The sequence below is a fragment of the Pungitius pungitius genome, chromosome 11, assembly GCF_949316345.1.
Source record: "Pungitius pungitius chromosome 11, fPunPun2.1, whole genome shotgun sequence".
In the NCBI taxonomy this organism is placed as follows: domain Eukaryota; kingdom Metazoa; phylum Chordata; class Actinopteri; order Perciformes; family Gasterosteidae; genus Pungitius; species Pungitius pungitius.
The window spans coordinates 16,115,693-16,137,328 of record NC_084910.1 but is presented as its reverse complement, the minus strand read 5'-3'; the positions used below and the strand labels follow the sequence as shown (position 1 = coordinate 16,137,328).

The following is a 21,636-nucleotide window of genomic DNA, read 5'->3' as shown; positions in this document are numbered from 1 at the left end:
GCGCAGCATCACCCGTGTCAATTGTGTGCTGAACGAGAGAGGTCTGTCCCAGCTTCTCCTCGTTACATGAAAAACAGTCGCGGAACTCCAACAGCAGCTGCCATAGTCGCTCCTGCTGCTCAGCATCCAAGTCCCCTGCACTTCTTTGCCAGACCTCGCGCAGAGCTGTCATCCTCTTCGCTTCGCTCTCATGCAGACTCTCACAGCTCTCCACCGCAGACGGGGTCAGCCTACAGCCGACAGGAGAGTCCAGGCTACGGGTGGTTAGCTCAGGGTCAAACCGAGGCGCCGACAAGTACGACCTGGCTGTCCTTGTCTGTTTCCCTTCCCCCCCACAGCACCTGTGAGGCCCGGCTGCATGTGTAGCTGCGCACTGGGGATCCAGCGGTCTCATAGGCACCACCTGCCCACCACTAAAACTCAGTGTGGCTTTCCCCAGGTCTAACTGACAGCCTTGTTCCCGCAAAAAGTCCAAACCTAAAATACAGGCATCTTGTACTTCTTCTACCCACACAGTGTGTCTCATTTTCCGCCCCCCCACAGTCAATATCAGCTGCCCTCTCCCTTTCATCGGTGCTAGCTCACCAGTTACTGTGCGGAGCTGAACTGCGGTGTCCTCCAACTGCGTACCCGCTGGCACCACCTCCGGCCGGACCACGGTGACCGTTGACCCTGTGTCCACTAGGGCGGTGCATGAAACACCCCCGATGCAAATGGGGATATGGCAGAAGTCTGATATGGAAGTCCTTCCCACCACAACCACATTCTGGCCCCGGCCCATGCTGTACTCAGAGGCGATGCTGGTCCCAACCAGTGATGAACGGGACTTTAGGGTGGGGGCACGCAGCGTCCCGTCTACTGCGTCCCCTTGCCGTTTCCCAGAGCTTTAGTTGAGGCAGGGCAATTCTTCACCAGGTGTCCAGCTTGGCCACAACCCCAGCAGAGACGCGGCTGTTGTTGTGGCCGTACCGGGGCTTGTGTTTGTTGACGTCTGGCAGGAGGCATAGCCAACCCTCTGATCATCTCGGTCACCTCATCCACCCACAGCGGCCGCTCTGACATTGTCTCTCCAACCTTCCTGACTATTGGAGAAGCATCGTGCTGTGCAGCGCTCATGACCATCTCCCTCTCCAGCGCGTACTCCAGTGCGTCAGTCAGGGTTTGGGGGCGAGCCAGCTGAGTGTGCACTCGCAGATCAGATGGGGAGAGCGCCCTGATGAACTGATCACGTGCAAGCTCCGTTTGCACCGGTATGGGCATATGCGCGTATGCTCGCCGCGTCAGTCCTTCGATGTCGTTCGCCAACGTGCGCAGGGGTTCCCCAGTTCGCCTCTGGCGACCATGCAGCTCTGAGCGCAGCAGCTCCGAACGAAAACATTGTCCAAACCGGCGCCCCAGAGCACTAGTCAGGGCTCCGAAATTATCCCTCTCACTCGGGTCCAACAGCAGCAGGCAAGACAGCGCATCATCCGTCAAACAAAGGGCGAGCTGGAGGGCTTTCTGTTCATCTGACCAGCTGTTTGCACGAGCTAAAAGTTCGAACTGAGCATGAAAAGCCTCCCAGTCCGACTTCCCCGCATATTTCGGCGTTTTTATGCCCACCGGCACTCGCGGTCCAAGGGCGCCGCCATCTTTGTTTACGCTTTCTCCATGCACGTTCCCGGGCAGCAATTTCATCCGCGCCGCGCAGCTAGCTTCAGCGCTAGCCATCGCTAACCCAGGACCCGCAGCGGACGTTGGCGGCTGCAACGTACGCTCCATCTCTCCCCTTGGACTGTCCACGGCAAAACGTTGCCCTCCCATCACCTGAACATGACGCGGATATCCGTACTCGCTGTCCTCTTCCTCCTTCTTAACACGGAAACCTCTGCCAAAGGAACGCTCCATTTCCACCCGACAAAGTGTCCTCCAACCGTAGTCCGCCAAAGCCCGAGCGGTCGACCACGTTATCAGGATTAGATTAAGTTTACTTCTGACACCAGTTGTAGCGTTCCGTGCCAATAAGGAGTCAGGTTTATAATAAATTGGGTTTATTCTCTTCACACCAACCAAACACAGGTCTTCCAGCACACCCGACCCCCCCAACATTCGCGCCCAAAATCCCCGGAAGGGGCGGCACCCCAACCCTGGTCCACGCGACACTAACAGTAACAGAACCATATACATTTTGGAACTTCAGACACGCTACAATACATTTTCCTCACCAGTGAAGATAACAGACAGTGAAATACACATTCTCAAAACGTCTGTAGCTGTGTCTTAAAGCGGCCACATACGTCACTTCCGCTGCGACTTGCCGGTCCTGTTCCCTCGTCTCCTCCGAACGCGGTCGGGGCACGCAGCCCCCCAGGAGCCGATTTGGAGGGCACATCTGACCTATCCTTTGCGGCCCAGCATATCCCATCATGCAGTGAGAGGATTTAATTTATTCAGGACGGAGGCGGGTGATCCGTCAGCACGGAAATGTGTTCACTTTTAAATATAACAATAGAATTAACTCGTTGGTACGCAATGTTAGGACATAAGACTACTAGGCCATACAGTCCCATGTCAGTAACCTTTTGGTTCAGCCAATGCAGTTGTTGGAGGACCAGCCCAGGTCTACGAAGGCTGCTGAGGGCTGGAGGCTACAAGGATGCAGCCTTGCGACCTTGGGACACAGCTTGTCTGTCCTTTCGACGTTGGTTTGAGACACTTGCTCTATCCAAGTGTTACAACGCCAGTCATACCTACATAATCCGCCACTGCCACCTATTGGCGGACATAAGTGCTGCTCCGAAGCCACTCCAGGGGAAAGAAAGCAGGCTCAAAAAGCAACACAAATATGTTTTCCAACACAATAACCAAAACACATATACAGGGGAATTGTACTAACTAATAAGACAACTTAAACAATGTTATCCTTTCAAACAAACCTGGGGTGCCACACAAGCAAAGGTATTCATTATTTATTGGAACTGATTAGTCTAGTTCTAAAAGCTTTTTGAATATATAAGGAACCGTTTCTGAGCCAGTTCTCACATATCTTTTATGGACAAGCTTTCTACTCCTTAGATCATAAAACACTGGTGAAGGATCACAGGCTGTTTTGTCTTGAGAAGTTTCCTAAAAACCGACTAAAATTCAAAGTGATGTTGTGCAAAATATCCTTTTTTTCTTTGTATTTCTCTTTTGACAAATGCAATAGAGCCCTGTTTGAGTTTTGAATAAATGTAATGTTTCCTGCTTGTCTGTTTGTAAATCTAGAATTTTATTTTTCACTTACATAATCAAACTGAATTTAAAAATGATGAAATGTACAAAAACCTTAAGGGGCATCTTTAACTAAATAGCTATTATAATAGAAATGACATGAGCTGCAATAAAATAATTGTCATTAATTTACAAACTGCGAGTTGTCTAAATATCTTGCACATAACAAAATGCACGTTAAAAAAGTCTATTAAGATTTTTTAGGGAGTTTTTGTTCTGTTACGGGTCAAAGTTTTTGGGAGCAAAGAATCTCTGGATGTTCATGGTTATGATTGCACAGTGCTAGATATTAGATGGTAAATGTGCATATTGTGTGATTATTATATAATCAAAAGAGTGGAGTGTAATGGTAAAAATATATGTAACTCTTCTAAATGCTTTATTGTATAACCAGTGTATTAATTGCAAGTGCTGGGATGGCGAGGCCTTGGGGAAAGAGATAAGATGTCCCCAGTGTCCTGGTTGTTGACCTTCAACAAGTCAGTTCACATGTGTTGAATCTAAGCAAGTTGTCTGTTGATGCCACCTGTAACTGAACTGAGGTATAAGATGGGCCTGGCCCTGATGAAGGGGGAAGGTTCTTGCCAGTCTACTGAACACGTAGCTGCTGTGACCTTCCCTTGCAAGGAAATAAACGGAAAAAGACATATTTGACTTATTTAATGAGGCAAAAACCTCCACCACACTTGTCACAAGAGATTTTTTTTATTCAACCCAATAAGTTCGCTCAATAACAAGTCCAACAAGAATTTTGAGACATTGTTTGTATTGATTGTATTTTCACACACTATTAACTATTAATACATTTATTGTATGCGTGTGTGTGACTTCATTACAAGTTTTGATTTGATTTGACTTCTGAGGTAAATGGAGCCTATAATTAGACATGACCACAGCCATAAATCTCTGGTCCTGATTACGTCCAATCGCAGAAGTGAAAAATATGATAGGATGACTTAATTAAAAATCAACCCTGTTCTGAAAGTTCTTACGCAGTGTTGTCACCATGAGAGATTTGGGTCCCACATATTTCATTCAGCATGACATAAAAACATGAGACGAGAGTAAGACCAGGCAGGCCGCAGTGGATACAACCCTGCAAGAGATGCAGCGAGCTGGGATCATTGAGCCTTCCACCAGCTCCTGGGCCTCCCTGGTCGTCATGGTTCCCAAAAAGCAGAATGATTCTTTTTGTGTGGATTCCAGGCCCTTCAACGAGGTGACCAAATAAGACCCCTAATCCCTTCCCAGCATCAACATGGCCCTCGACACTGTGGACAGCTGACGTAATGACAATAATTACAAGCACAAAGCATTCTGAAGAAACAAAATTATACTTCAGAATATATTTTTAAAAAAAAACATGCACATGTCACATTAGAGCAAAGTTCACAGTCCCGTGCATTCAGATGCTAAGAAATGATGAAGTAAACAAGCCATCAATCAAATTCCTAACATGGATGAACACAATGCCCGAAAGATTTCCAAGATGCGCACTGTAACTTAATATCAGTTTGCTCTTTTGAATTTCACATGTTCTTTTAAGAAGATTCCAGATGTTAGTTGACCCTAAACTAACTATTAAACCAATCCTCCTTTCTGAGCATCTACTTGTTATTAAACTTGACGTCGTTGAACTTCACTATCTTCCCGTCGCGAGTCACCACCTCCTTCTGCTCCCACCTTTCAAACTCCCCGTCCTTCTCCTCAAAGCACCGCATCACCACCCGGCCCGTGTTCGGCAGGTTGCAGGGCAGATCCATGGCGGCCTCTTGGTACAGAATCCTCCTCTGGAAGTCTCGGGTCAGCTCGGATTCGCCGGCCGGGACCAAAGCCGTTTGTTGGTTCTTGTCCCCGCCCCTCTGTGGGAAAGGAGGGAGGTGCATGGCGCCTTCAGGCCGCAGAGCCTTAAACTGTGGTTTGGGGGTGGGTTCCCATTTTGGAAGTGGTGGATACTTGTGTGGTGTTGGGTCTCTGTTAAATTGTGGCAGACCTCTGTTCATAGGTGATGGGTCTCTGTTGAATGGTGGCAGACCTCTGTTCATAGGTGATGGGTCTCTGTTGAATGGTGGCAGACCTCTGTTCATAGGTGATGGGTCTCTGTTGAATGGTAGCGCTCCTCTGTTCATTGGCGATAGATCTCTTTTCACTTGAGGTGCACCTTGGTCCGCCGGGGACGGGATTTTGACATCAACTTGAGGTGGCTTGAGGTGGTCCTTCTGAACCTCCGTATTCGTGGCCGCGGTTGCGCCTGCAGCCTTTCGAATCTCGTGCATGACCCCGCCAACGGAAGCCCTCAGAGACGGGTTGGGGTCCACCATCCTACACACGGCATTGCAGTACGGCTGATCCCCCATGACCTCCTTGATCTTGGCGGGGCAGACGCTGGGCGTGTGAAGTCGGATGCGGGCGCAGAGCTCCGCGATGATCTTCCCCATGGCCCACACGTCTGAGCGCTGGTCCCTCTGGGTGGCCCTCCGCAGCACCTCGGGGGCCGAGTAGGCCGGGTTCCCCATGTCCATGGCAGAGTTGAGGCCAAATTTGAAGAACTTTGCCAGTCCAAGGTCAATGATGACGGCTCTGTTTGTACCGTGCTCCACCTGGAAGACAAATGGTGTTTGGTCACTTTTGTTTGATGTATCTTTTAGATAGGGTGAGAAGCTCAGCCATTCACAAGGAGCTTGGAGTAGAGCCGCTGCTCCTATGTGTTGAAAGGAGCCAGTTGAGGTGGTTTGGGCATCTGGTAAGGATGCCCCCTGGACGCCTCCCTTGGGAGGTGTTCCAGGCACGTCTAGCTTGGAAGAGACCCCGGGGGTAACCCAGGACTAGGTGGAGTACTGCTGGAGCTGTTACCCTCACGACCCGACCAGGGATATGCGGTTGAAGATGGATCAATGAGTGGATGGATGCATCTTTATTTTCCAGATTGCAGGACAGCAATATAAATATCTAATTTCACGTTGAAAGGTTGCACGGAAACCTGCGCTGGCCTCAACTCACCATGATGTTGTCAGGCTTGAGGTCTTGATGGACAATATCTCTGGAGTGGAGGTGAAGCAGCCCTTCACACATGCCGAGGATGATGGTTCCTCTGATAGATGGAGACAGCTGCAGAGGCACAAATACAAGATCAAGTTCAGCTGGACGGGCATCAAGTATGTCAACCAGAAGCCAAGTCACATCTATACTTGTCCAGATTTCATTAATATAACTCAAGCTTGAGGTGATATTGTGATGACTCTGCAAATCAGGTCTACTATAAGGTAATCTTTATCCTAAAGCGATGCACGCTACACCTGTACATGGTGACCTTCCTTATTTGGCTCAAACCCTCTTGTAATGGAAAATAAATATCATCATGGCCAAATTAGGTTTTTAGTGTGCTCATAACTTGTTCATTGTTTCAACTGTTGGTCATACGTTCCTTAGTTTAAACATGGATCGTAAACCTTCTACCTGCTGATGATAACTTTACCTGTATTTTAGATCTTGATGCTTTGAAGATGGTGGTCTCTAAGTCCTCCCCGAAGATAAACTCCAGAGGAATGATCCATTTCCCGTCTTTGAGATCTACCTTGCCCAGAAGCTTCACTATGTTGGGATGTTTTGCTTTTCTGCAGAGACGTGACAGTGGTCATGGAGGGAAAATGAATTCATATGTAAAAATATCTTAATAGTTTTCCACTCGTACTCAGCTGACATTATTAAAACCCCTCTTACTTACTTGTACACCTCACACTCTCTCTCCAGGTCCTTCCCGTTGATGAGGTGTTGGGGAACCTTCTTTATTGCAGCCCAGGTGTCGTTGTACTTCTGCTTGTACACCTTCCCAAAGGCTCCCTGTGCCAGAGTGTCGGTGGAGAAGGCCATCGAGGCCACGACGACTGCAGAGTGAGGGCAGCTTGTTTCAATAATCTCTTTGAGGCTCAGATCAAACAATGTCGATAAAAGTAACAAAGCGTGTTGATTATGTATATAATCAAAATTTGATTGTGTTTGTGGCCGTGGTGCAGGAGAGTCCAGGTGACTCGATTCAATTCAAATGATTGTGTTCATCAGCTCTATTTTTCAGCTGATAGAAAGCAGTCAAACTTGAAAAGTGTGCAATGTGTCACCCATTGAGTACTGTTAAAACTTCAGTATATTCTGCTGGTAAGTCTTATGTACTTTAGTTTTAAATAAATGCCTGCTACTAGACTGTGGATTATTATTAGTTGTTGGTATTTCTCTTCTTACTTGAAATAAAATTAAACTGAATACTTCTTCCACCATGTAATCAAACATGTTTAATTATAATAACCAGCTTTTAGTGAACTACAGAGCCACACAGTGACTTTGTATTGTCACATTTCTCTGCAAGTACTGTCTCGCTTACAAAAGATTCTTTTCAAATCAGAACAGGTGGCATTTAAAAGAAATTGATATTCTCAGAAAAGGTGCGTCACCTCTGTCGAGTAAGACTGGTTCCTTAATTCTTCAGATAGTCGAAGCCTCATCATCCGTTTGTTTAGAGACTAGTAAAGGGAACGTTTGTTTAGTGTCAATATTAGACTAGATGAACATATTAGTTTTGGGATGTGATGGTTTCGAGACAGAGGATGTTGCATGTGTACAGACTGTAAAGCGCACTGAGGCAAAATTTGCAATTTTGGGCTATACAAAATAAAATAAAATGAATTTAATTTAATTAGAGACAAGATGTGGGCAGGAAACATTGTGGAATCATCATATCCAAAAGTCAGTTGATCATCCTCTGCACCCCATTTACTCAAAGGGTCGCAAACCAATCCCAGTCTGCATTAGGTGAAAGACAGAAGACATCTTGGGCTGGTCACCTGTCAATTGCAGAGCCCACACGGGGACAGACGCTCACTCTCCCATTAATGCACCCTTTTGGTCCTCTTAGAGTCCCTTATTAACCCACCCATTGTGGGAGGAAGCAGAATACCATGAGGGAACCCTCGCAAGCACGTGGAAAACACGCAAACACCACCCAGAAAGGTGCTGAACATGTTTGAACCCGGAACCCTCTTGGCACTAACTAACCGCCACACCACCACTATACCAATCTGAATCCTGACATTACCCCAGAACATGAATGAACAATGCAGGAAAAGCAGGGCCCGGCAGAAGCACATCTGTGAACCCTGACTGCACCTGATCTGTGTAGACATTCAGAGGTCTAATTAACATTTTACTAATACCAGCTTCAATTGACGTGGCCTCCAGTCAGCAGCATATCTTGCAAAGACTTTAAGCTTGTTTATTGTAGTACGGAGATATTTTTATAAAAGCTGACAAACTGGTAAGTTCTGTTTGTCTCTGCATGAGCTGGAGCACCAAATTGCCAGCACATAAAGAGGACGACTCATTGCAAACAGGAAGGAAAAGAAGTAGAGGAAGGGGTTCCTGATCAAACTGAATACAGATGTTCCCAGAGTGGACAGACCTATAGGTTCTATGTCGTAACAAAGACATCTACTTACGTTGCTGCTGTAGAGGGAAAGCGCTGCTTCAGGTCTGAACACGGATGCACATAGTTGATCCTTTATACCCGCCTACACGCCTTCACGCGCCCCGTCCACGGCCTCCAGCGCAGCAGGCACGCCTCGGCGACGCAAGAATGGGAAACACACCATTTACCAATGTATATTGGAACCAATGGGAAAAAAGAACATGGTTGATAGACAGATAGGTCATGTGACTGTGTGGATGAGTAACACTGATGCACTGCCAGATGAGGCAGAAGGGGGGCGGGGGCTTCCCCACACCTGTGAGCAGGTGGATAATACTGGAGTGGCGCCTCTTATACAACCTAATGTAGAAGGCCCAATAAGGGGTTAGTTATAAAACAGTGGGCACAGACAGCTCACCTCTTAACAAGAGACAATCTTACCTGTACGTCAGTATCGGCCCTTTCAGCACTTATCCATGGATGCCGTGAGATGTTATGCAGATGTTTGTGGCAACCTTGCGTCCCCCAGCGCACTGCACTAGTCTATGCGCCACCATCACTATAAGATATTTGTTCCTTTTATTGTGATACAAAACTGAATGAACTCCTCTTTTGCCTTTGTTGGACAAAAATGACCACATATATACGTATATATACTAATATATTAGGATCTAAGAATTGGACCTTGATTCTCTATTTTTTTACGAGCCCTTTCTTTTTATTATATTAATTATGAATTTCTTTTAATTTATTCATTTGTATACAACCTCTGTATTTTTTATATTGGGGCAAAAAATAGAAACCTCTAACTTGTAATAAGCAGCTTTCCACTGAGGATTTAGTTAATAAACATCAAGTCAAGTTTTAGAAATGAATCAATCTTCCTTGAAGTGGTCTTAGATGGTGAACTGAAGGTTATTGCCACCAGATGGAGATCTTGTGATGGTTTATTTAGAAGACATATTTCATTAAACTACTTCCTGTTTTGTTGCGGTTTGATTCAAGCTTCTCTGCCTTATCGTTTGATGAAGAATGGCTCATCCGGGAAATAGTTTTTTACATTCTCCACCACAAAGTAAGTGTTTATGTGAAGTCCATCATTTATCAGCTTTGGGAAAAGATTTGGCGCCTCTTTTTTTCTTATGTGGCCTGCCTTGCTTCATTCATTCTCGACCTGATTACTCGGTTTCAGTCTTTGCCCTCTGGCAACTAAACTCATTTACGTTTTACGTTCTGAGGTTAGACACACAGCTCATGTTTACTGCCGAGTTGGGTTTTTCTTACGGTTTTTAAATCTGGTCTTGTGCCAAACTAGCGGAAGAGGCTTATGACGCAGTTGTAATTACATTCCCATACTCACTGTTTCAGTTTTGCTACACTGTGTTTCGTTATCGATTTTATTGTTATTATGAAAAAACTATTATATATTGATTACTATTATTGTGTTTCCTCTCTAGTTATTTCTAAGGATCGACATTAGAGTAAACCTCGGATCAGTGGTAGATTATTTTACAAGATAGGAAGATATTATTTTCTGGTAATCTAACGTGAATAAGTTCTATCATTAGTTGATTAACATGCTTTCATGTTTTACTCTCCAGGCCTACACACCCAGGAGAGCGGGTGAGTTCATTTTCTCATATTGTTTGGATAGAATCTGTATGTTGATGCGTCACTGGGTCACTTCTGGCTCGAGTCATTCTGACGTCTATAGCTTTAACATCGTTTGATTATATATTCCAATTCACTTCACAGTTATTTCTCTTGTTTTCATATTCCAGCGAGGCCGGCCTCTCCTCCTACATGAAGCATCAATTCAATGATCATTGCAATAAAAGTGCTTTGGCTGAGCCAGAAAGAGGCAGCTCTGTGATCCCCATTCTGAAGGAGAATCTGGATATCTGTGACGGGCCTGCAAGGCTCTGGGATGCTGCTGGTCCAAAGCCCGGCCCTGAGGCTGCTGAGGGGGGGTTTACACAACCCTCCGCTGGAGCTGTGGTCCACACAAACTACTTTCCACCGGTTTTTGCCACCACGGCCATTGCAGAGGTGCACGTGGAGGAGGAAGGAAGCTGCTCCAAGATGGCCCCCAGTCCAAAATGTCCCCCACTGGCTGCTGGAGGAGGGAGAAGAAAGAGCAAACGGTGCAGGAAGAAAGCTGCCGGGAAGTACCGTGAACGTAATTACATGAATTCATTTTGAATTGTATTTGGATTACTTGAGTATAACATTTTTCTTCCTTTTTTAAATCATATGTAATGATACAGTATAATTGAAGTAATATATCCTCAGTAGGTACAATTTAATTCAACATCTCTCCCATAAATTCCTATAATACCTCTCAGTATGTCTGTACAGGTACCCAGTAAAGTGGCCACTCAGCGTATAAGTCTTATGTCTCACAGTGTGATGATGTAATGTTCAGTGTAATACGTGTAATATCTCTATTTGCAGTGCTCCCCTTCTGTATGATGACATTCAGGATTATTCTGCTCTCTGAGGGCCTTCCAGGTATGGAGTGAACGCGGTGCAGTTCCTATTTATCTATTTATAGAGGTTTAGCGGTCTTCAACAGGGGCAAATGACAACAACTAACATAATAATGCACTCTGCACACTGCTACCACCATGTTATCCACCATACAGCAGGGGCTAATCCTGTGGCAGACCAAGAGCGTGAGTTAAGAGACACCCGATAATTGAATTAAGTATTATTAACATTTCACAAAATACAACTGCAAGATTTCTCTCGTTAACGTTTTTCTGGGCTTTGACTGCAGCAAAGTGTTTCACCTGCAAGGACAAAGACAGATGCTCAAATCTGATGAAGATATTTGACACTGTTGAGGACACTCCCCTCTACCAGAGAGGCCTCAATGAAACATTCCCAGAATGCTCCGGGGTCTCTGCACCTCTGAACAAGCGCTGCGCTGTGTGCGGAGACCAATACGGGATTGTCATCCTCTGCTCGAAGGACGTCGGGCCGACCATCGACGTGGAAGATACCGAGCAAATTGACGTCGTTCACGCGGCCTGCGTGCATCAAAGTAAGGCTACAAATGTCCGGGTTAAACCTGGAATAACTGGAAGAAAAATGTCTTTCAAACATTGGAGCTGCATATAAGTATGGAAGCCCATTTCCACCACAAAAAAAGAAGGGTGAGAAAGTCGAAATAATGAGAAACAATTATAACTTAAGATATGCTAAGAAAATTCGACTTTCTTAAGTCATAATTTCGGGGTTCCATATATAAGTGATTTTTATAAGAAGAGTTTTTATGTCATTGATACTCAACCTTTGGGTTGATTGCAGATGATGGCACAAAATAGAGGTCTATGTGAAAAGGCATCCCTGCTCTTCTCCCATTCGTCTAATTCACATCAAAACCCTGTCGAGCAAGTATTTACTTGATCATCTTTAGATATTATTTCAGTAGTTCTGGTCAAGAGTCAGTGGCCCTTGGTGTTTCCTTGCACGCCCGCGCACACACTCTCCCCCACAAATGGATTGAACATTAACAAACAGTGGTCCTTTCATATCCTTATCAGTGCCTGGGTCGTACCAACTAGCGGCGGGAGGGGGGGGGGGAGGTGTTTTAACGTTGTTTTGTTGGTCAAATTTCATCCACACTGAACAAAAATGTGCTGTCAAAATAATAGCGTCGTACTTTCTAAATTCCCCCTGCTCTTATAAACTGGTCTTTGGGGTTCATTTAATCCAAGGTTTAACATAAAACCAACCCGAAACCTCCGTGTTTCGCAACCGTCTGCCACCTGCCTCTGGGAGCTCACCTGTGGGTGGCGCGGCTGACGCGATGCGTTCAGGTACACCCCCCCCCCACGGCTCACAACGTACCAAAGACACACAAAATGGAGCTGAAACTTCCTGGCTGAGGGAAACTACGCTTACTTTATATTATGCACAAGCTGGAGCGTTGTCGGCGTGTTTCGGGAAGTAATAGTTAGATAGGTCATCTGAAAGCTCGGGGAAAGAGGATTTAACATGTTTTGGACGTTAATTGTCGCGGCCTTGATGGCGACAGGTAAGTCGGTGTGTTGTTTTTTTCAAACAGGGTGGGCCCTCTTCCGTGAAAACTACGTCGATAAAAACAGATATTGCTCGTTTTGGTTTAGTTCCATCGCGGGTTGTACGGAATTCCCAAATAAACGATCAAACGATAGTTTATCCCACGTCCTCCTTGAGCCAAAGAACCACCTGTTCGGCACAAAGTGGAGTGTTTCCATTTTGCTTTGTACTTATTGCTCCGCCACATTTGAGGGGGAACTGCCAAAGCATGGCGCGATGTAGTATAACTCACATTCCACTATTCTGGAAGGTACCTCGGACTGGCTTTAACAACAACTCTAACGTTGATATTTTGTAGTGATACAACATTTCTTTCATCAGTGTGGATTTCGATAGTTATTTTCTTAAATTGTCCCTGTACAATAAAACTATTTTGGGAATAAGGCGACTTATCCTCTCAACGTACAAACGGCTAAACGAAATTTATTATTCTAGTTTAACAAAGTTTCATTAAACAGCACAACAAATTACAGCCCATAGAGTGTCACGCAGTTAAATCGACAAAATCCTCAAAAAACATAAGCAAAGCTGTCATTGTTTATTGAGCTGGAGCTTAGACACTTTTTAAAAATAATTTATACAACTTGTTTGTTTTATAGCATTTTTTTAATTTTTAAGTCTTGGTTTTTTAAGCTTATTACTTTATGTCCTCTGAGAATGTATTAATATTTTTAATGGCAGTTCCAGGTGTGCGATAAACCAATTCCATGGTTCTTTGAAATAAAACACAGACACAGGGGTATTGTCTTTTTATTTAACCACATATGTTGCCACTGAAAGATTTTTTTTATATGTAAAAATTCTGGTTCATGAATGTGTCTTACACCCTTTGTGCTGCGGTGTTATATGGTGTATTTAGGGCCTTGGCATTGTAAGATCAGCCATATTTGGAAAGTCACATGGGTTAGAGAAAAGTCTCGTTTTGCCACAGCAAATGAGCCCCTGTTTGACTTTAAATAATATTTATTTTCAAACCAAATAGCAAAGTCTAAAGCTATGTATCTAAAAGTAGTTCCTCTGTCCCCATTGAAACCAGCTGGTGACTCATCACACCCACTCAGTGATACTGGCGGTGTGGACATTCCGTCGGTCCTTTCCAACGCCCTGGGGCTGTCGCAGAGTAATTGTAAACAATAACAATACTTTTTCATTTTTAAAACTTCAATTTTTTCCTCCCAGAGTCCGCCGTGGGCATCTCGGTGCAGTGTCCCACCAAGAGGTACGTCGTCATCCTCTTCCAGCCCGTCACCCTCACCTGCAACTACCAGACGACGGCCACTCAGCCCCCCGTCGTCACCTGGAAGTACAAGTCGTACTGCCGCGACCCCATCCAGGCCGCGTTGAATCCCAGCAGCGCCGACTCCATCCTGTCGCAGAACAACCCCAACTTCGACGCCAACATCGACTGCGCCGACAGCCAGAGGACGGTGCGCATCGTGGCCTCCAAGCAGGGCAACGCCGTGACCCTCGGCCAGGATTACCAGGGGCGCAAGATCAGCATCCTAAATAGTGAGTCTAATATCTTTGATTGATCTTTGAAAATTGAGTAAAAGTCACATACTGAAACAGAACTTGATCTGTTTTTTTAAGAATCAGTTGAGTTTGAGTGGATTAAAATAAAAAAAATCACAATATTTTAAGTTTTTTAGTTGTTATTTGAGCAAGATCAACTTGATTAAAGCAATCATCATTTTATTGCTTTACCCAATTATTTGTACTCGGTCAGAAGTCGTCAGTGTTCCCTCATATTTAATGCTGTTAGTTTTGTGTATAGTTTTGACACTACAGCAAAGCCTCGTGTGACTTGTTCTGTGTGAATTAGCTTCTCAAACTAAATTTGCGTGAACGTTTCCACATGGGACAGAAAGCCCGGATGTTGAGGTTGACGAGATTAGTCATTTATTTAAGATTCAATATTCAAAGATTTTTCCCATTTGCAATGAGCACAGGCCAAGTGAACCGGCACTCAAGAGGGACACAACTTTTAAGGAACTTTAAAGAAAAGCAAAATCCCCAAACAAGTGTATTCATGACGTGTCTGGTCGCCAGCAAGTGTCCTGCTCAAGTTCCCTTCATCTGCTGCCGGGTTGTTATTCTCTAAGGAACCCTTCCCCCTTAGCCTCCGGGGGGGTCGGGGGCCGACAGACAAGCGAGAAAATAATTTATTTAGAAGCTTGCCGATACTGAAGTGAGCCTTTAAAGGAATAGCTTTCCAGAGTGAGTTGTGCCAGGGTTTTAGTTCAGGCTTCTTTTTAAACCTTTTGACATCCAGTGTGTATCGAGTGTTGAGGGTTATCACCCCCCCCCCCCCATCCCCCCACCGGAGCCACACAATGAAACATGTACTTGAACCTTGCGACACATGTTGCTGTGTGAGGCCGAAGTAATCCCAAGAGTCTTTGTCTAGTCCGTGCAATTTGTTTATTCATCTTCTAATAACCGCTTGACAAAGACGTTGCACCTTCAATTTCAAACTGTGTTTTTTTAGGAGTTACCAGGCAAAGTTCCCGATGAACAGACATTCAGATCTGTGCATAGCTCATCATCGCTGCCTGAGACCTTTTTTATCGTGTAGTCGAACCAACGGCTGCGTTGCTTCCACACAGATGCAGACCTCAATCTGGCACAGACGGCGTGGGGCGACAGCGGGGTCTACGTGTGCTCTGTGATCTCCTCCCAGGACCTTTCAGGGAACGGAGAAGACTTCACGGAGCTGATCGTCCTGGGTGAGTCGCATTCGTAGACGCACACACCGGGTCGGACGTGTGCGTGCGAGTGAGCCGCGCTCGCTTCTTCTTTTTCCACCTCCACTATTCTCCTTTTTCTTCAGTTTTCTCCTCCCCCAGTAGCACACATGTGATTAAACGAAGGTCGTCCAATAAGCAAGAATTTCAAATAAACGTGGCCGGATTTGACAAAGTGAAGACTAAGCATACGCCTTTTTAAAGGGAATTCATGTAAGGCAGAACCATTAGAGCGATTAGACCACTCTAAAGTAATTGTGGCTTTATCTTTCTTTCACAGAGAGAAAGTCAAATACTACTGACCTCCTGCCTGGCATTGACTTACTGGTCATGGAAGGTAGTACAAGTCCCTTGATGTAGCTCAGTTATGTTTGAGTGTCACACAGGAGGAGGAAGAGAGAGGAATTAGGTTTAAAAAAAGAAAAAGAAAAAAAGACTAAGGCAACTTCAGTTGCAATGCTTCTTGATTCCCGGCAATGATGAGTACTGAGACCGCTGTGACTCATCTAGAGCACAGGCCTCTGCACACAGGCACCCTGATGCAGCTCCTAATGTAGCGACTATGTAAAGATTTGCTTACGCAAACATCACCCCGTGTCATCCTTAACTTCTGTGCTCCACTGCCTCTGTTTCTCCTTCTTAAATGTGGCCTTAAAGCGCGTCCAGCACCCGCTTCCCCGCCGTCCCAAAGGGGTCCATTTTAGTCGAATCATCCAACCATCTGTACGTCTGTCAAGTGTCATGTGCTGCTTGAGCTGACTTGCAGAGTAAAAGCGTGCCTTCGGTACAATGAGGAACTGGTTTTACTGGTTTGAGCAAAGCATGAAAAAAAGAGAAGCATATTTACCGGAGTAGCACTCCACAACAGAAATACAACAACGTAGTATTTATCACATCTTATCGAGTATACTTGTTTTACCTCTTTTCCTTTTTGTTACTGTATAACTGTAATTTCCTTCCAACTGTGTGACTAATCTTGTCTTATTAAAAATGCATCTTTGAATTTACTGCATCAATAGCAATAATTGAATATTATTTATATAATTAACCGCTAAAGAGCCTATTTAGCTGCCTAGCAACTACTTTCACCGTATGCCACTTACTGCGTTGTTTTGCTGCCAGGATTTATTAACACACATCTTAACTGCCCCTGTCCCCCCCACCTGTCCCCCCCACCTGTCCCCCCGTCCCACACAGACTGGCTCCTCGTGGTTTTGGTGGTTTTGGGCTTCCTTCTGCTGCTGCTGCTGATCGGGATCTGCTGGTGTCAGTGCTGTCCACACACCTGCTGCTGCTACGTCAGCTGCCCCTGCTGCCCCGAGCGCTGCTGCTGCCCCCGTGCACGTGAGTACCGGATGTGTCCGCCGGGGCACCGAGGCGCGCGTAATGACCCGAATCGAATATTGGACCGATTAGAGGTGGGCAAAGAATTTGTGCGGCTGCATCAAATGTTTAAAAAAGACAAATGAAAAAATGCTAATCAAGTCTCAAAACCCAAAAGTATTTTAGAAACGTTTTTTATCTAACGATCTAAACACTGACGTTTGAAAATGTGTCAAACCGTACCTCTAATTTAACATGACTCGGTGTGAGCTAAAGCCAACCGGCTGCTAGTTAGCGCACAGACGTGGAAGCGCTATCCGTTATCTCCTCTCAGCGTTATAAACAACAAAGTAAACCCCCTTTTTTTATGTCGTTACCTCGCAGTGTACGAGGCCGGCAAAGCGGCGAAGAAGATCGGCGGGCCGATGAGCCAATACGCGCCCACCCTCTACGCTCCCAGCATGTACGCTCAGCCGGCGTACGGCGGCCCTCCGTCCCACCACCCCGGCATGCCCATGCTGCCCATGCCCAACGGGGCCGGACCCCCGCACCCACACAACGGCTACGGTGTGGACTACGACGGCGCCAGCTCGGGTGAGTGTCGTTTCGCAGGTCCGAAAAAAATCTCGAGCGTATCTGTGGATTGCACAGCTTTGTTTACATTTGTGTGTGTGTGTGTGTGTGTGTGTGTAGTTGGACAAGGCTCCCAGGTGCCTCTGCTGCGTGGCCAAGACGGTGGCGCGGACCCCAGTGAGTAAAATGAGAAGAAAACATTTTATTTAAATGATTTCTTTCAACGGTAAAAAACCTGCCCATTGAGAGCCGTTCTCCCACTTCCTCATACGGAGTTCTGCTTTGTTTTTATTGAAAAGACAAAGTGACTTGGCACGACAGATATTCATTTATATGCGTTACTTCTTTGGAGGATCTATTGTTACATATATTTATAGTTGAAGAAGTGATGTACAATGGCCACTCAGCCATCGATGTACTTTCGATGGGCTAAAAGCAGTTTATTGGTACTTACTGCACTCCTTTGCTCTCCGGCCTGAGAGTGCTGCAGCCAACTCCAAAGTGAAAATGAACGTCTACAAAAACAGATTTGGCTCCGCTTCTGAGTCCTGATTTCTTGGTCGGATGCGTCGCTAAGCTTAGACTCCGAGCTCGTTTCCTCATTAGCGACGATCAGTTTTACGCCAACATTTCAGCTGCCACTTCATTTTACTTCTATGAGTAACTTACTAACTGGCCAATATTGCCGTTGTTACTCATGCTTCCCTCACATGAGATCTGATCCAGGATGTAAGCTTTCTCTCCAGATTCATGATTCACATCCTCCAAAAACTTAAGATATTGTATAATATCCGTGAGTATTTTTAAGTGCGTTTTTAGCAACGCTCATGTAGCTTGTGAGAAATAAGCTGTCTGCGATTTAGTAAGTTAACCCTGTTATTTTTCTTTCTCAGAAACATAGGAAATCATTGTTTTAACGGGTAGATTCTGCGTGTATTTGCAAGAGGATGAAAATCTGACGTGCTGCCCTCTTCTCTCCAGCTCGCAGTGGCTACCGGATCCAGGTGGACCCCGATGGGAACGCCACGCGGGCCATTTACTACATGGAGCGGGAGCTGGCCAACATGGACCCGTCCCGACCCGGCAACAACCGCCGTGAGTGAGCCGCCGCGTCCTGCTCCCCCCCGCTCACACTGACCGTGGGAGAAAACAAATCAACTTCCCCTAAAGAAGCTGTCGAGACTTAAGAGGCGGCCACTTAACCGCTTCCTGCGTCTACATTTCCTCCAAAGTGTTCAGAAGTTATTAGATAAAGGGGGGGATGATTTAAAGAAGGGTGGTGAAGATAAACCACAGCATGAAGGTCAATTGTTTTAATGTGGATTTTACAGCACTAAATCTCTTAAAATAAGCAGACGATGGTTTGTAATAATTTTTTTACTTTTACTTAAAGGTAATTTAAGTTAGGCGTAAAATCAGCTCCCCCTTTCTGAAGCATTAATTCTGTCCAATCATTGAGCATCTTTACAACCTTTCATTATGTGTGGTTGTCTCACCCTCTCCTCTCTGCCTCAGTGGACAACATGACCGAGGTCAGCTCCTTGCACGAAGGCGGCGATCCCCGAGGCCGGGGCGGGCGCTCCCAGCCGCCGCCTCTGGCCACCGTCTACGACCGGGACGAAGCCATGAGCACCATCAGCAGCGTGTCCCAGCAAGGCCAGCGCCATGGCGGCGGCGGCGGCTACTACCCGGAGGACCGCGCGCGCGCTCGCTCCATGGACAACCTCGACGACCTCGGGCGCCGCTACGACCCGCCGTCCAACAGGCGCCCGGAGGAGTTCAGAGGCAGGAGAGGGTGAGCCGCCTTCCTTATGGCCATCATCAGCTGGTTCTTATTCTCCAGGCTTATCTTAGCTTAGCTTAGCTTGGAGTGCTACGCTCTCAGGTCCCATCTAAATATAGAAATACAGCAAGGTAAGATACATCTTACACATATAAAAATGCCCCACCCCACCCGCCTCCAGCTCCGATGACGGGTGGAGCAGCAGCGCCCGCAGCGGCAACGGCCGCGACTTTGACGACCGCCGGCGCCGCGACCCCTCCCCCGACCACAGCCGCAGAGGAGATGACGGGCGCTACGGGGGCATGCAGGGCAGGCGCAGCCGCAGCCGCGACGACCTGATGGAGCTGGCGAGGGAACGCGAGCGCGGCGGCGCCCGGGGCCGGCGGGACGACGGCGACTACGACGACGGCCTCCTGCGGGAGGCCATGGAGAGGAAGAGGATGGGCGAGCAGCAGAGGGCGCGCAGCCGGGAGCGGCTGGACAGCGAGAGCGACCGCTCGGACCGGGGCAGGGCGCCGCGCGGGCCCCCGCCGCTCCCCCAGGCGCCGCCCTCGGGGCACCCGGGTCGCCGCGACGACTACCCGCCTCCTCCACCGCCGCCGTACAGCGACGACGAAAGCATGTCGTCTGCCAAGAGAAGCAACCTCCGCAAGGTGAGTCGCGGCAGGCTGTAGGTTTCATGGAGGTGTGTCATGGAGCAGAGCGGTGACGTCGTACTATTTCAACAAGACATAGATTCTACTGGCAAGAATGACGTGTCACCTGCTGTCTCTCCTCTTACAGAATGGAGCGGTGAGTCGGGAGAGCCTGGTGGTGTGAAAACGTAGCAGCTCGGGTTAAAGACTGTAAATACTGCTCACACTGCTAATACGCTGTGCTGATTCTTTTTTCTTTCTTTTTTTTTTTATCATTTTATAAATTTTAAAAATTGTATTATCATTTACAATAATTTGAGTCGATACTGAATATGTATGTATAGTTTTTCAGATTATGGCTGCCACAAGTGCCTTCTTAGAGTTCTACGTGTGGATGAATGATTCTCTAAAGGCGTTTTACATCCTCACGATAAAAGTTGCGTCTGTTTTTATAGTTTTAGTTCAGTTTACTGGTACTGATGTAGATTTATAGGGGTCTATCAATTCTTCAGGCTTTTTACTTGTGAAAAATGTATTGTTTTATAAGAAAAACTTTGTACATTTAAAGGAATTTATTTTATCTTTTGATTTTAACTTTTGCGTTTCTTTTTGCTGAATGTATTTAGAAAACCTGGTGAACTAAAGCTTTGGTTAGAACATGTTTTCACATTTAATTTAGAGTAAATGTTAATTTGATTCATTTTGATTCATTTCTTTTTAATGCACAATATCTGCGTTGTAACTTGCAGTAGGTTGTCGAGCCGACTAATAACAAACTCTGAGGACACAAATGTTTGAACTGATTTCACAATAAAGGTCCCTCCTGTCAGCCCACTTCGGTGACTACCAGTGTTTCACCACTAGAGGGCAGCATCTGTCACCAACATGGGTTTCTGTGGATAGAAACTCCCATTTGTTTGCTAATTGACGACTTGGACACTGACTGCTCTTATTGTTTATTACTGGAAGGTCACTACTGGCCGTAGTCGGTTCCTCCTTTTTGTCTGCAGACCTTTTTGAAACACACAATGCAACAATTTCCTCTCCCATTAACCATTACAGTAGGCTTGGCTGTGTGTTCACTTCGCTGTATAGAAACAGAAACTATAGTATGTTATGGCATCATTAATTAAACCGACTCTATGTCTTTACGTTTTTACTCTTTAATCTACCAGCATCCATCTTCCAGACTTAAAGGAACTCCTTCTGTGAGATTGTTATACTGAATATATTTCTTGTGTGCGCTGGAGGAAGCGGCGATGACACAGAGTACCACTTGTGTCAAATCATATCATATCGTATCATTTCATTTCACTGTAATTGTGATTTAGGAGCGACGGCTGCTTTATGGTTGTACTCAAAGCTTCAAATCCCTAATAAAACTGCTCCTTTGTATTGTCACCTGGTGAGAAGAACTGATTTCATTTCATTTTGGGAGACAATGAGGGGGGATTTTGTTTCGCACTTCTTTAAAGTCGGAACAATTAGTCTTACGTTTATATTTACTATAAAGGTTCCAAAAAAGCTGGATCACTGTCACTGACTACACACTCTTTCACACTCTTTTGTTGTGTCCTCTCCGGGCCTAGTGTGAGGGGGAGCTTTCAAAACTAAACATGAAGCTGTAATTCCTACAGTGATCAGAATTTGGGGCTCAACAATGAGACGTTAAAAATAAAAAAAAGATCCACACTTTTAAACGGCCTCATTTACAATATTTCAATGTTAAAATTGTATATTTAACAAACACCACTTTCATAAATGTGTGAAATTGCTGATGGATTA

The 21,636-nt window shown here is 45.9% G+C and overlaps 2 protein-coding genes across 4 annotated transcripts; one reads left to right on the top strand and one right to left on the bottom strand.

Moving 5' to 3' along the window:
- Positions 1–3,751: 3,751 nt before the first annotated feature.
- LOC119196938 (uncharacterized) lies at positions 3,752–8,898 on the bottom strand. Its single transcript, XM_037452745.2, has 5 exons — positions 8,739–8,898; positions 6,977–7,136; positions 6,728–6,866; positions 6,253–6,360; positions 3,752–5,852 (listed from the first exon to the last, which is right to left on the bottom strand). Exons 2-5 carry the CDS (start codon positions 7,120–7,122, stop codon positions 4,860–4,862), a joined length of 1,386 nt encoding a protein of 461 aa, XP_037308642.2. The 5' UTR covers positions 7,123–7,136; positions 8,739–8,898; the 3' UTR covers positions 3,752–4,859.
- A 745-nt stretch (positions 8,899–9,643) lies between these two features.
- On the top strand, positions 9,644–21,271 carry lsr (lipolysis stimulated lipoprotein receptor). Of its 3 annotated transcripts, XM_037454540.2 has the most exons (16): positions 9,644–9,782; positions 10,309–10,330; positions 10,489–10,886; positions 11,162–11,218; positions 11,353–11,382; positions 11,487–11,753; positions 13,973–14,302; positions 15,400–15,519; positions 15,818–15,874; positions 16,735–16,881; positions 17,245–17,454; positions 17,554–17,610; positions 18,415–18,528; positions 18,949–19,228; positions 19,398–19,869; positions 20,000–21,271. In XM_037454540.2, exons 1-16 carry the CDS (start codon positions 9,740–9,742, stop codon positions 20,033–20,035), a joined length of 2,640 nt encoding a protein of 879 aa, XP_037310437.2. In that variant the 5' UTR covers positions 9,644–9,739; the 3' UTR covers positions 20,036–21,271. The 3 variants fall into 3 exon arrangements, with proteins under 3 accessions (XP_037310437.2, XP_037310438.2, XP_037310439.2); XM_037454541.2 differs by lacking the exon at positions 15,818–15,874 and having other exon boundaries at positions 9,645–9,782; XM_037454542.2 differs by lacking the exons at positions 9,644–9,782; positions 10,309–10,330; positions 10,489–10,886; ... (1 more) ...; positions 11,353–11,382; positions 11,487–11,753 and adding an exon at positions 11,770–12,749 and having other exon boundaries at positions 20,000–21,270.
- The last annotated feature ends 365 nt before the right edge of the window (positions 21,272–21,636 follow it).

Bases quoted from the DNA above. Each gene is read 5' to 3' on its own strand.
- LOC119196938 (XM_037452745.2), bottom strand. From the start codon at position 7,122: ATGGCCTTCTCCACCGACACTCTGGCACAGGGAGCCTTTGGGAAGGTG. The intron at 6,867-6,976 runs GTAAGTAAGAGG...ACGTCTCTGCAG, and splicing joins AGAGAGTGTGAGGTGTACAA to AAAAGCAAAACATCCCAACA. The intron at 6,361-6,727 runs GTAAAGTTATCA...GTGCCTCTGCAG, and splicing joins CATCAAGATCTAAAATACAG to CTGTCTCCATCTATCAGAGG.
- lsr (XM_037454540.2), top strand. From the start codon at position 9,740: ATGGCTCATCCGGGAAATAGTTTTTTACATTCTCCACCACAAA. The intron at 10,331-10,488 runs GTGAGTTCATTT...TTCATATTCCAG, and splicing joins CTACACACCCAGGAGAGCGG to CGAGGCCGGCCTCTCCTCCT. The intron at 10,887-11,161 runs GTAATTACATGA...CTCTATTTGCAG, and splicing joins TGCCGGGAAGTACCGTGAAC to TGCTCCCCTTCTGTATGATG.